A 15,000-nucleotide genomic window follows, 5' to 3' on the forward strand; every position below is an offset into this window, starting at 1 on the left:
GGAGATAAGTACAGGATATAAACATGTCAAATATCAAAAGTTTAACATGATTTAAAATAAAATGACGTCACATGATTTATCGACACCAATTAAAACAGGTTCCATTTAGATTGACCAAAGGTGATATCCAGTATCTTCAATGCGATTTTTATGGGTCGCGAGTAAATGCCCCTTTACTTTTTTATTTGCTACATTTTGTTTTTAATTATTGTTATTTCAAAAGATTTTCCCCCAAAATCACCAAAAATTCACAATTTTTCATAAGTTAAAAACAAATTCAAATGTTTTTAAAAAATAATTCCATTAATTAGAGGGGAAAAATACTTTTAAGAGAGTGAAAATACCTGATCTACAAGCTCACATACGTCGCGATGTGACGCGTTGTAAGCTTGTAGATTGGGTATTTTCAGTAGTTTGGGTCGCGGGGAGACATCACATTTCTCTTTGGGTCTCGAGCTAAAAAATTTAAATCTGCATCAATCAGAAGCTCTGAATTGGCAAAAGAAGAGAGCTGTTTCAGCCAGCATATTCAGTGAATCTGCAGCAGCAGAGAGAGATCTACAGATCACCACTATTACAGAACATGTTTGACCCAGATCCAGCTTCAATGAGGTATACAGGTTCTACATTTTTTGGGACTAAAACAGACTTAAGCACTGTGAACCTGGCTTTTACATATAGACACCACCTCCCCTACACCGACTCTGTCATTTCTATATATAGGCTACTGTACCCATTTAAAATGATATCCAATAACAGGTACACATTACGGTACCTCTATAGTCATGTGATCAAGACGGATCTGTTTGATTTTTCATATCCCATCCTGATTCATTAAGATTGAAATCTAAAGTTTGCAGGAGCGGCCCATTTTTAACAAAATGCCACAATTCAAGAAAGCAGCGACCGATTGCGCTGAAACTTTTCACGCATATTCGCACTACGTTGAGGAATAAATTCCCTTTCAACATTGCCCTATTATAGCGCCACCAGGAGGCCATTTTTTTTATTACTCCTACAAATGTTATCCAAACATCACGCAAATCGGTACATATTATCTCTTGTCAAGTCATCAAGACGGATCCGTCCGATCCGTCCGATTTTTCACATTCCAGCCTAATTGACGAATTCCGAACATTGCTGTCCCACACTAAACTACCTGACCTGGCGGAGACCTGTGCTCCGAGGAGCACTTTTTCTAGTTTCTAATGAGAGCCAATAACATTTGTTAAATGTTGATGGGTTTTTATATGTTCTTAAACAACTCAATTCAAAGGAACTTTACTGCCATGAGAAAACATACGTTTACATTGCCAAAGCAAGTGACAAAATATAATAAAAACTGTTGAAAATGGGGCAGGTATATACAGTTGGAGGGGGTGCAGCATTGTGTTAAACAGAACTATGTCACATTCAAGGGCGTATCGTCATAGAGGCCAATGGGGCCATGGCCCGGTCTGGAAAACTCTGCTCCCCCAGGGGAAAAAAAACAAAAAATCAACATAACAACATTAGCACCCCTCACCCTATTCTCTTGTAGCCAACCACAGAAATTATTTGCATTCGGCCGAATTGTTAATGGGTGGCCATTAAAAACCGGTTTCCCCGTCAAACCGGTTCTCTTGCCAGGTCGCGAGCGGGGCGGGCAGGCGGGGGGGTTAAGAATCTGGCCCGGTCCACGTTAGAACCCACCATACGCGCCTGGTCACATTGCGTCGTTATCTACATGATATGCAGGGTGTGAAGCTTTTTGAAACAAATAGCAGCAATCTTTGGGACAATTAGAAGCGTTTGTTCTCAAAACGATTTAAATAGTAAACAACAAAGCCTAATATTTACAATGTGTTTAAAGGCAGCAGCTCTGTTGTACGTGCAGTATAGAGACACACAGGGACTACAAATTTCACGCCCACTTTTGAGACAGCGCTGCTACTCGAGGTCCGTTAGAACGATGAACTGCAGCTGCCAATGCATTCCCTATGAGAGGATATGAAAGTTAGCCTACTTTTAAAATTATCCTGCATTAACTGAAGACGATATTGATTTAAATAAAAATATGTTTCCAAATGTATGGAGTGTCTTTGTCAACATATCTTCTTGTTTTCTTAATAGTTGATGTGTTTCACATTTAATTTGCCACTTTAACGAGTTACCCATAATGTTAACACAGCAGAGCGTAGACAGCAGACAGACAAGTTGTCGCATTTCAGTGACATCACTGTCTTTACGAGTGCCGAGCGCCGACCAGTGGCATACCCACTGTAGAAGCAGGAGAGGCGGTCGCCTGCCCAACTAAGACCTCGCCTCCCCTAAAAAAAAAAAATAACCCGAAAATGTGTCATTGCGTGCTTAATGTCCTCAAAGTCACGCATCCAACAGGCTTTGAACTGAGCAGATTGGACCTTCTGTTCCAGAGATAATGACCAAAACCTATTGAAAATGGCCACTTTCGCCAGTTTTCTGGGTATTGAAAACCTCAAGGGATGCGTCCGTGACGTATATACCATGCGACCACTTAAACTCTGGATCTCCGATGCTAGCGGTTTTGACATACTGATGGAGTATATTATAGTATATTGTGGGTAGTATATCGAGATGAAAGATATGGGACAACATTAAAAAGGACAAATTAAACAAATGGGACAGATTATTAGAACACAGAAAAAATCGCTACAGCCTCAGTAGTTAACCAGTGAAATGACGGTATTTTACAATGCCTCTCATAGAGATTGCATTGAGAGCTGCAGTTCATCGTTCTAACGGACCCCGAGTGTCAAAAGTGGGCGTGGATTTGTAGGCCTTCCGCTTCCGGCCGTGTGTCTCTATAGGTCTAGACCATAGACATATAAAGGTAGACGCCTCCTTCGGCTCTGAAGCGTTCGTATCTCGGGCGCGCTTCCTGCTTCCGCAGGGCTGGCGTGTGCGTCACAGAAGCGGAAGTTCGGTAGGCCAATCAGAGGCAGGTGGGGGCGGGTCTTTTTGTAACCCAGCTCTTAACCCTTTGAGAGGCAGCAGCTGTGCGCAGCATCTAGTTAGTTGGAACTTGGCAAACTTCACACTCTATTTGTGAAATTCAAATAAGAGACATGGTCCTTTTTCATATCAAGGTCCATTATTTATTCAGCATTTGAGTCACGGAACACCGTTTGATAAGCTTTAGCCTCTCACACCCAAAACGTAGAATGTTATCGTTCGATAAGATGTTGTCAAAATAACAATTATTTACGTTCTCTAATTGTGTACTTGTTTAGTAAGTAATGCAGATGTTTAACAATTTGACTCTTGACAGTGTGAAATGTTATACTCAAGATTTAAAGATCTACAAGGGTCCATTTGGTTATCAACTCTCCATCATTTAGCTGGGGACCACCTGGAACCCCCTCAAGGACCACTGGTGGTTCCCGGACCACTGGTTGAGAACCATTGCACTGACAAGTCCCGGAAAAGACGCACTGTGATTGGCCAGTAGTCAACGCACTGTGAGCGCTGTGATTGGCCAGTAGTCACTTTGAGTGACAGGTTCCCAGCGGAAGAGCCGTGTATTGCGATACCAGTCGCCCCAATGAACTGCAGAGGCCAATGAGGTATCTAGGTTTCTTATATCTATGGTCTAGACGAGGTCTACTTAAGAGCTGGTGTCCAGACACACTGTCTCTTTAAGAGCTGGTGTGACACTGTCTCTTTAAGAGCTGCCCCCCCCCCCCCCCTCCCCCTCCTCCCCCCCCCCCATAGACACACTGTAGCAGCGCCTTCGTCTCCAGGACGACCAGCAGTGACAGAACGCTGTTAGTTTGGTTACTTAGTATCCAGCAGTTTAACAGCAGTCTGGATGTTTACATGACATTATAGTTACCGTGATTTGGACTTTATCCTTTTATATAGAAACCACTGAAACAACTGGATATTAATTTAATTCATTCACGGACCTCTGATCTGATCTCTCACAACTTGAAGCAGGAGGATCGCCAGATAAAACTATAAAGGAAGAATAGCCTACCGTCTATATTTGTGAGCTGATATTTAATCTTATAAACAGATATCATGTTGAAACCATCATTCTGCCAGTGTTGTTTCCTAACACACTGAAACACCTGCAGTCCTGCACTGAGGAAGAGGACAGCCTTCTGTTATAAACTGATTTATTTCTCTGCATGATGATGATGATGTGTAAATGACCTCCTTCCTCCCTGAGAGAGAGACAGAGAGAAAGAAAAGAAAGAAAGAAAGAAAGAAAGAAAAGAAAGATGAGCATCAAAACATTCTGCGTCTCTGAGGTGGAGGAACACATTTCTCTGAAATATGAGATCAAGAGGAGGCTGGGGAAAGGGGTGAGTCAGTGTACAATGTAATATAATGTTTAGTGTGTGTGTGTGTGTGTGTGTGTGTGTGTGTGTGTGTGTGTGTGTGTGTGTGTGTGTGTGTGTGTGTGTGTGTGTGTGTGTGTGTGTGTGTGTGTGTGTGTGTGTGTGTGTGTGTGTGTGTGTGTGTGTGTGTGTGCGCGCCCGCCCAGCCTGGGTAAACATGCACTTTATCTGCTGTTAGTTACCATGTGTCTGGAGGACTGGAGAGACACAACAAGCAAACACTCTCACTTCACGTCCATTTAGACAGTGGTGTAAAGTAACTAAGTACATTTACTCAAGTACTGTACTTATAAGTACAATTTTGAGGTATTTTTTTTACTTTAGTGGAGTATTTACAATTTTCAATACTTTTACTTCTACTGTGGGGTCCAGGGACTCTCAGGGTTCATTGAGGGGGTTCTAATTTAAATGGACCCTTACAAGTCTGTAAGTGGGGTCCTTGACATTTAAAAGTTTGAGGACCACTGCATTTAGTGTTCAAAATCACTCTCGTTCATGTTCACCCTTTCCCCTCGTTCTTAAGATAAATTCCTCAAGTAAATACCAGAAGTTATACACAAAGAGGTTTATGTAATATAATACTTTTATCTGAGGACTAGCAGGAGCTTAACTGGAATGTTGGGGCCATAATCCAAGGGTTATTAATGTTTTATTGCATGTATTGATAGTTGTCCTGCTTGCACAGGAGTCCTGATAACAGGATGTAGTCTTTCAAAAGCAAATTCCACTTTTATTGTTAGAGCACTTTTATTTCAAAATGATATGGTGGTTTAAAGGCAGAAATAATCACCAACAAAAGAAGAGTCACTTACTAGCCTATTATATACGCATAACAATACAAAAGGTTATTGTTGAATGTGGTCAGCACTTTAATTATGATTGTGTTATTTAACTATTCTATATGATTACTGTATTAGTTCAAGCAGTACTATGTAGGGCAGGCTAACTTTCCTCTTCTCCCCCGGATTTGATTTGAACCCGGTTTCCTGTGCAAGTGCCTGCTTGCTCAGGGGATAAGTTAAATCTCGACCATCGGGTCAAAATTGCTGTCAGATCCTGTGTCTATAGGTTTGACACAATCCTAATGTCTCAATTGAAGAGCAGGGAGACAAAATACAACCACCCCAATTATATAAGTTATATTGTATTAACATACTCTACCATACAGATTTGACTAAATTAAAATGTATTCATTGAAATAAAGTTACATAGTGAGGCTTTCAGCTTTCTCTTGAAGCCATAGCAGTGTTCCTGTCATCAGCTGGCAGGTTGTTGTCACACAGGCATGGGGCATAATAATAATAATAAATAGTGGCTTATTAATTGCTGTCCCTCTCCAGCCATTCTGATGATCATGTTCCCCCAGGGGCCAAATTACAAAGTTTGTTTAAAGGTCAGATTAGTTGTGGAGATAGATAGCACTGTAACCAGGTGGCCAGGTGGAACTGCTGTCCCATGTGTTATCTCACCTTACCCACTGAGCCAGGGCTCAGGGGAGCGTTCCCGTTCCACAGCTGTCTGTCAGACCTGCTTTCTGCTGGATGGAGCACATAGCTATCAGCTAAGCCTGCCTCTTGGCTAGTAGTAAGTACACAGTGCTGTTGAACGCCCACCGCACTCACTGCCTGTCAGTTCTCTGGTCTTAATCCATCCAAGACCGGGAACGTATCTGTGTCATTATAATGATTTCTTTGGGCTCTTCAAAAAATAGCAGATCTACAAGCTCATAGCTTGGCACCGAGTGCCGCGCTATGAGCTTGTAGATCTGCTATTTTTGGGGGAAAATCGTGGAAAATGTGTGCAAATCTTTGAATATATATATAAATGTTTTTCAAATTCCGATCTGTGCTTCTGGGGGGTCCCTGGAACAACATATTTTTGAGATGGGGGTCCGCGGCCAAATACATATACATTTTGGGGGTCCTTGACATGGACAAGTTGTAGCACCACCTGATATAGCAACATACTGTTAGGATTTAGAAAACATTTTAGATATGTATATTTGGATATGTATTTGACCCTCATCTCAAAATATTTTGTTCCAGGGACCCCCCTCATTTTATGTAGAACAACATAAGGGAAAAGAAATACAGCATGTTAACCACATGAACGCTGGCATCCCCCTATTTTCCCCCAACATAGCAGAAACAGCAGATCTACAGGCTCACAAGGCATTGCATCATGATGCGTTTGTGAGCTTGTAGATCAACTATGGAAGGATGGACATTTTTACAAATCAAACCTTGCTCTTTAGCGTGCTGTATGATGTTATCATGCAGTTAGTTAGTTATCCCATCTCTCCTGTCTCTCTGCCCTGCACCATCTGATAAAACTAACAGAAGCTGCTTTAAACCACTAAATCCCTCTATACTTAGTAAACTAATACTAAGGTGACCGGGGCTGGCTCTTTACCAAGGGCTCAGCATCCGCCTTTGAAATTGAGTCAATATAGGAAGTGACAGTTCATATGAATGACCTGTACAGTTTAGCTGTTTTACCCCTGCTGCTGTCATAAGAAATAACTCTCAATGCAAGTGGGTGGGTTTTTGACCAACTTTAGACTGTATTTTATTACCTTAATAAACATTATCATAAATACTATATGCTTCCAGTCGCTAGTTTAAAGTCTTCTTTTAATCATCATGATATGCGTTTTGGTAAATTATGGTCCCATTTATTTTTAAATTGATGATAAAGTAGGGTATGCTCTAGGAGGGGCGGGATGATTTGATTGACAAGCTACACAACCAATAGCATTCATTCCCCGCCCCCGCTCTTGATTGACAAGCTACCCAACCAATAGCATTCATTTACGGTTGCGTAGGATATGACGCGATATAGAAAGATGAATGAAAAATAGGCTTAATTTACGGTCTGTAGAGTCTATGGGCGTAACGCTGTCCATTCTTTTTACTGTCTATGCTCTTTACTTGGTTCTCTATACATCAAATCTCTTCGCGGGAAAATAGCAGTGATCTTGTAGATGTTTTTGTCGAATGTTCTCCCCCAGGATAGGGAGGGATGATAAGGTTCAAGTTCAAGGTTCCCTTTATTTTGTCTCCCATGGGAGGAGTTCTTGTCGGAGTCAGGGGACTAAAAACTGCATTAGAAAAAGCACAGAGAACAACGTTAGAAAAAAGACAAAAGGACAGACAGGGCATAAAGTGACACATATACTGTAGCAGTACACTGCTGGAGCCCTCAGAGAGACCAGAGGTCAGTCAAGCTGACCCAGTGCTCTCCAACACTGAGGCCTGCTTCTCTTCAGCTCAACTCAGCAGTGTTCAGCACAGTGTTCAGGGTGTCCTGGGAGCCGCAGGCTGGCTGTTTATTTCACCCTTCACCTCCCCACTCTGCCCTACACTGTTCACACTGCTGTTATTGTGTTGAAATCCTCTCATTTCAGACATGTCCTCTCATATTGACCACGTCTAACAAAAACCTTTCTGTATTACCCGTATTGCTTCTAAGATTTCTAGCCATTCCCACACCCACACTTTATGATATGAACAATGTCACAGTACTGTCCCACTGAGCATTTTTCGGGCTATTAGACGTCTAAAATACGTCTAAGGGCTAGGCTAAAACCGGGTTATAATTGGTCTAAAAGTGAACGTTTTTTCAACGTCTATTCTTAGCCTAGGTCGATTAGCTGTTTTTTAAGCGTCTATATATAGACCGTCTATATCATATCCGTTGAAATGACGTCTATTATATAGACGGTCTAAATATAGACGCTTAAAAAACAGCTAATCAACGTCGTCTAGGTTAAGAATAGATGTTGAAAAAACTTTCACTTTTAGACCAATTATAACCCAGTTTTAGACGGAGGTCTAATAGACGACTATGGCTCACTGGTATGGTATGGTTGTGTGTGTGTGTGTGTGTGTGTGTGTGTGTGTGTGTGTGTGTGTGTGTGTGTGTGTGTGTGTGTGTGTGTGTGTGTGTGTGTGTGTGTGTGTGTGTGTGTGTGTGTGTGTGTGTGTGTGTGTGTGTGTGTGTGTGTGTGTGTGTGTGTGTGGGAAACAGCACGGTAGATTACTTTATCACGGACATAAACCTGGCATCGCTCAGAGCTTTCACAGTCAGCCCGCAAACACCCCTGTCAGACCACAACAGAACCACAGCCTATCTAAACAGATCAACACACAGACACAAAGAACAAACGCCAAACAAACTACATACTATAAGAAAACGTTACAAATGGAATGAACATAGCGCAGAAGCTTTCCAAAATGCTATTAGGCAAAAACAAGTCCAATCACAACTGGATCAGTTCCTAGAAAAAACCTTTGAAGAAAACAGTGAAAGTGTAAACAGGGCAGTAGAAGGCCTCAATCATATATTTGAACTAACAGCCTCACTAGCAAACCTAAAAGTATCAAACAGGAAAGCCAGAAAAAATGTTGAGAATGACAAATGGTACGATAATGACTGCAATAATCTCAGGAAACTATCAAACCAAAAACACAGAGACCCAGACAACCACAACACACGTCTCCAATATGGGGAAACACTGAAACAATACAAGAAAACAGTAAGAGAAAAAAGAGATCAACATGTTAGAAACCAACTGCAAGATATCGAGGATTCCATACAGACAAACAGCTTCTGGGAAAACTGGAACAGACTTAATAAGCTAAAACAGGACGAACTACCCATCCAAAATGGAGATATATGGGTGAACCATTTTTCTAGCCTCTTTGGCCCAATCGAGAAGAACAAAGAGCAAAAACAAATAAAAGATAAACTACAAAACCTAGAGTCAGCCGTAAAAGACTACCAGAATCCACTAGATTCCCAAATCAACCTAAAAGAACTACAAGACAAAATAAAAACACTTAAAACCAAGAAGGCCTGCGGGGCAGACGGTATTCTAAATGAAATGATAAAATTCACCGACCTCAAATTCCAAATAGCCATACTAAAACTCCTAAATATCGTGCTCAGCTCTGGGATCTTCCCCAGCACATGGAATCAAGGGCTGATAACGCCACTCCACAAAAGTGGAGACAAATATGACCCAAATAACTACCGCGGGATCTGTGTAAACAGTAACCTCGGAAAGATCCTCTGCATGATCCTCAACCACAGAATTCTAAACTTCCTCACAGAAAGCAATGTCCTGAGCAAATCACAAATTGGCTTTCTACCAAAATATCGCACAACAGACCACATTTACACTCTAAACACCCTAATTGACAACCAATTAAACAAAAACAAAAGCAAATTATTCTCCTGCTTTGTCGACTTCAAAAAAGCATTCGATTCAATTTGGCATGAGGGTCTGATGTACAAACTGTTGGAGAGTGGCATTGGGGGGAAAACCTATGACATCATAAAATCAATGTACAACAACAAATGCGCAGTTAAAATAGGCTAAAAGCACACAGACTTTTTCCCCCAAAGCCGAGGAGTTAGACAGGGATGCAGCCTGAGTCCAACACTCTTCAACATATATATCAACGAATTAGCAAAAACGTTAGAACAGTCCACAGCTCCAGGCATCCCCTTGGCAAACACAGAAATCAAATGCTTACTTTTTGCAGATGACCTGCTGCTGCTGTCTCCAACCAAGGAAGGACTACAGCAGCAACTTGATCTCCTACACAAATTCTCCCAGACATGGGCCCTGACAGTGAACCTAACTAAGACTAAAATCATGATATTTCCAAAAAGATCCAGCCGCCAAAACCATCACTTTTTCCTAAATACAATCCCACTAGAACAAACAAAAAACTATACCTACCTTGGCCTAAACATCAGCAGCACAGGGAACTACAACCAAGCTGTAAAGGACCTGAGAGACAAGGCAAGAAGGGCATTCTATGCTATCAAAAGAAACATCAAAATAGACATCCCAATTAAAACCTGGCTTAAAATACTGGACTCTGTGATAGAACCAATTTCCCTCTATGGTTGTGAGATCTGGGGACCATTAGCAAACCATGACCTTGAAAAATGGGATAAACACCAAACCAAGACCCTACACACAGAATTCTGCAAACCCATTCTCCGTACCCAGCGAAAAACACCAAATAATGCATGCAGGGCAGAATTAGGACGATACCCACTAATTATCAAAATAAAAAAGAGAGCACTTAAGTTCTACAACCACCTAAAAGAAAGCGACCTAGATGCACTCCATAACAAGGCACTCACACACAGCTAAACTCTAGAGAGATGCCCCCTCAGCCAGCTGGCCCTGGAACTCCGGGCACAAACACAAACAGAGCCACGAGATAGAAAACCCATTGGACTAAACCAAATTATAAAACAGCAAAAGGAAAACTACCTGACACACTGGAAAGAAGCAACACAAAAGCAGAGTAAACTAGAATGCTATCTGGCCCTAAACAGAGAATACGCAGTGGCAGAATACCTGAGCACCGTGACTGACCCAAAACAAAGAAAAATCTTAACTAGGACTCAGTGAGCACAGTGCGATCGAGAAAGGTCGTCACAGGCAGACCTGTATCCCGAGAGAAGACAGACTATGCACCCACTGCACACAAAATGAAGTGGAAACCGAGCTACACTTCCTAACCGTCTGTCCATTGTACCAAGACATCAGAGACACATACTTCCCACAGATTACAACCACACACAGAGATTTTGAAAACATGACCAATGACAAAAAACTCCCATATCTGCTGGGCGAAGTACAACAATGTGCAAACACAGCAGCAAGATTCGTGAGTTGCTGTGATAGGAGAAGGATATCAAACGGAACACAACCACCCTAAAGACTAATCATTGTGTATATTCCGGCACTATACCTGCACCCAGTGATCTTGGTACATAGAAATTGATCTATTGAAGATTCTGACTTTCAAATGTACATATTTTTTGTTTTGATTGTATTGCTGTATTGTTGTATTGTGCTTTCTGCTTTGGCAATGTAAACGTATGTTTTTTCATGCCAATAAAGCCCTTTGAATTGAATTGAATTGTGTGTGTGTGTGTCACAGGCCTATGGCATCGTGTGGAAGGCGGTGGACAGACAGACTGGAGAGATCGTGGCCGTAAAGAAGATCTTCGACGCCTTCAGAAACAGGACAGACGCCCAGGTGAGGAAAGAGAATGAAAACCTTGTTTTGTCACACGACAACAACAGTGACACTCACTGTCAACACACTTTCAAGAAAAAAGTCCAGAGGCATGTTCAGTGCTCAAAAATAATTGCTCAATTTAGAAATTGATCATTCAAAATATGCTCCTCATTGACTTATATTGTACAGTGAAACAGCTCTCAAAGTCACTCTTTTAGCACGTAAACAAACACAAACAAAGCTGATTCAGACAATATAGAACATCACCAAACCCAGTACTTAACAATCATCAATTTATAATCAATGGAGCAATTGTTTTTGTCCATTTCTTGTTCACCTTTGTTAGATCATGGTAAGGTAACTACACAACCCACACCTCTACCAAAGTGGTCGTGCCATTTAAGGCCTATAGTTTTAAAAGAATGAAATGAAAAGAACACCTACTGTAACTGCAGTGTATGTCTTCATCCTCAGTACAGTAAAGCAGTGGTTCTCAAACGTTTTCATGTCAAGGACCCCCAAAATGTATTTGGCCGTGGATCCCCATCTCAAAATATCTTGTTCCAGGGACCCCCAGAAGCAAAGATTTGAGTTACAAATGTTCGTTTTAAAGAATATATTATATTCAAAGATTTGCACAAATTTTCACGATAAAAAAAAAAATCAGATCTACAAGCTCATAGCGTGGCACTCGGTGCCGCGCTACGAGCTTGTATATCTGCTATTTTTGAATAGCCAAAGTATAAAAGGTTAAAGTGGTTAAACTTATTGTGATGCTATGTTAACACATTTTGCTGGGGACCCCCTGGAACTCCCCCAAGGACCCCTGGGGGTCCCCGAAACCCACTTTGAGAACCACTGCAGTAAAGTATAGCTGTTAGTGTGTGGTTGGTAGGCTACCTAACGCTCTGTTGTATTCTCTTTACAGAGGACATTCAGAGAAATCATGTTCCTTCAGGTAAGAGTAACGTGGCTTTGTGTTGAGTGTTTATTTTGTGTGTTGTCACAGTTGAGGCAGCTATGCTGTTTACCCAAAGATCCCCTTTGTGATGACCTGCCAGTGCCTTACACAGTAAAATCCTCAGCGTTAATGTAACTCTGAGATTGTACAAATACGGGTCCATTTGGTTCCATTTGTACAATCTCAGAGTTACAAATTGTTCAAATTAACACAGGATTTTACTGTGGCAAACTGGCCTTAAAGGAGTAGTTCACCCAAAAAGGACTTATTTTCTATCAATTACACACTCCATGAAGCCTTAAATTCATGGAGATTTTTTTTGTTTTTGTCACATTCCAGCCAATAATTTGATGACTCTTTGAGTCTCCTACTCTTTGAGACACTGCCAGTCATCAAATGATTGGCTTTCTATGTATTAGTCACCCCATGGAGACCTGAATTCATGATTATTTTTTTGTTTTTGTCGCATTCCTAAGACAATAATTTGATGACCGGTAGGCAGTGGTTCCGGTAGGAGACACGAAGGAGACTCTTTGTGTCTCCTACCGGAAACGCTGCTGGTCATCAAATTATTGTGTATGTGACAAAAACAAAAGAATAACCATGAATTCAGGTCTCCATGGGGTGACTAATCCATAGAAAAAATGTCATTTTGGAGGTGAACTATCCCTTTTAGTTGCTAAGTTGCAGAGTTCAGCGCTGTAAGAAGTAATGTTGACATTACAGTTAAACTACTTAGTGATTAGCCTTGTGTTGCTGTGTGGTAGCCAAATGTCCAAAGGGGAAATATTCCTAACACAGCGGCTTCCTTGTTGTGACCAAATTAACCACATGAACCCTAGCGTCGCTAGTTCTGGGGGCAAACATTTGGCATAAAATAAAGCTGATCTACAAGTCTATCTACTTATAAACTTTTTCAGCAAAGATTTGGTATGGAGGGGAAAAAAAGGACAGGGCCTAGTATTGATACCTTGGGGACTCCAGCCAATGAAAACTATAGGGTTTAAGTGGTACAATTAGACTGGAGACATATTTCACTCTCTTTCTGTATCTGTCTTCCATTTCGTCTTGATTGAATACTTTATTAACAAGAGTGTTAACACCATAGACATATAAAGGTAGACGCCTCCTTCGGCTCTGAGGCATTGGTATCTCGGGCGCCATTTTAGAGGAGGAAAGCTTCCCCGTGTGTCACAGAAGGGGGAGTTCGGTAGGCCAATCAGAGGCAGGTGGGGGCGGGTCTTTTCGTAAGAGGCAGACGCGCAGCAAAAGTCAGTTAGACGCGCTGTGATTGGCCAGTAGTCAACGCACTGTGATTGGCCAGTAGTCAACGCGCTGTGAGTGCTGTGATTGGCCAGTAGTCAACGCACTGTGATTGGCCAGCAGTCAACGCGCTGTGATTGGCCAGTAGTCACTTTGAGTGTCAGCTTTCCTCCTCTAAAATGGCGGCCGTGATACCGGTTGCTCCAACGAACTGCAGAGGCCAATGAGGTATCTAGGTTTCTATATCTATGGTTAACACTACAGATAGTGCATTCAAAAGCTATGCTAAAAGGATAACCTTTCTGCCTTTATTGGATAGTACAGAGGAAGAGTGACAGGAAACAGGGAGAGAGAGACGGGGAGTGACACGCGGAAAAGGTTGCCGGGCTCGGGAATCGAACCCGCAACTCGCTGTCAGACTGCATTAGAGCCTATATTATGACTAACCACTATGACTAGGCCATCGGTGCACCCACTAGCCCAGTTGTATTTTGAGGTCAGCCAATCTTTTAGGTTAGTCTGGGTAGGGAGTCAGGCTTTTGGTGAAGGCATTCCACGTTTTGACGGCAGCATATAGTCACACAGTAGCCCATTGTCAGCTGTCTTTCTCTGCTAATCAGACCCCAGTGCCTCTGTTAGGAGGTTTATATCACATGCACACGCACGCACACACGCACATGCACACGCACACACACACACACTCTGACCATTATGTCACTAATCCAAAACCATGCCCACTGTGTGTGTATATACACAACTTTGATAATCACATATTATGAGTCAAAGTCAAAGGCCCAGAGCGCTGGCGTAGCGGTCTGGGCCGTAGCGGTCTGTAGTAGCTCCAAAGTAGCCTGACAGTGGGTTGAGGGTTCGACTCACTCCCCATCTCTCTCCCTATTTCCTGTCAACCTACTATCCTATCAATAAAGGCATAAAAAATCTTTAAAAAAAAGATATATATATATATATATATATGCGTCAAAGCATGTATCAAGAAAGTATTTCTGTGCGTGCGTACGTGCGTGCGTGCGTGTTGTAGCGTTTTCCATAACGTTGTGTGTATGCACTAATGCCCTACATTGTGTTTTTACAGGAGTTTGGGAATCATGCCAACATCGTTAAGCTTTTAAATGTCATCAGAGCACAGAATGACAAAGACATCTATCTGGTGTTTGAATACATGGGTGAGTTCTGCAGGATTATCCTCCTGACGTCATACACATCTGTTTCCAGGGACACTTGAGGTTCCAAATGGACCGTTACCTTACAGACCTGTAACTCTGAGAGTTAAGGGGTTCCTTGAAATACGAAAATAAAGACAAGTTTGAGAACAACACTGTTCTAAAGTACAAGGCTAATA

At 41.9% G+C, this 15,000-nt stretch overlaps 1 protein-coding gene across 1 annotated transcript in view; it reads left to right on the top strand.

The window, feature by feature from the left end:
- Positions 1-4,219: 4,219 nt before the first annotated feature.
- mapk15 (mitogen-activated protein kinase 15) overlaps positions 4,220-15,000 on the top strand; it is a gene marked incomplete at its 3' end in the record, with an annotated part of 25,971 nt that continues 15,190 nt past the window's right edge. The window contains exons 1-4 of the mRNA XM_080441703.1: positions 4,220-4,328; positions 11,336-11,434; positions 12,345-12,374; positions 14,734-14,824. Of these exons, the coding sequence (XP_080297829.1) occupies positions 4,245-4,328; positions 11,336-11,434; positions 12,345-12,374; positions 14,734-14,824 (304 nt within the window). The 5' untranslated portion in view covers positions 4,220-4,244. The remainder of the gene's footprint in view (positions 4,329-11,335; positions 11,435-12,344; positions 12,375-14,733; positions 14,825-15,000) is intronic.

The sequence above is a fragment of the Gymnoscopelus braueri genome, assembly GCF_963280865.1.
Source record: "Gymnoscopelus braueri genome assembly, chromosome: 11".
In the NCBI taxonomy this organism is placed as follows: domain Eukaryota; kingdom Metazoa; phylum Chordata; class Actinopteri; order Myctophiformes; family Myctophidae; genus Gymnoscopelus; species Gymnoscopelus braueri.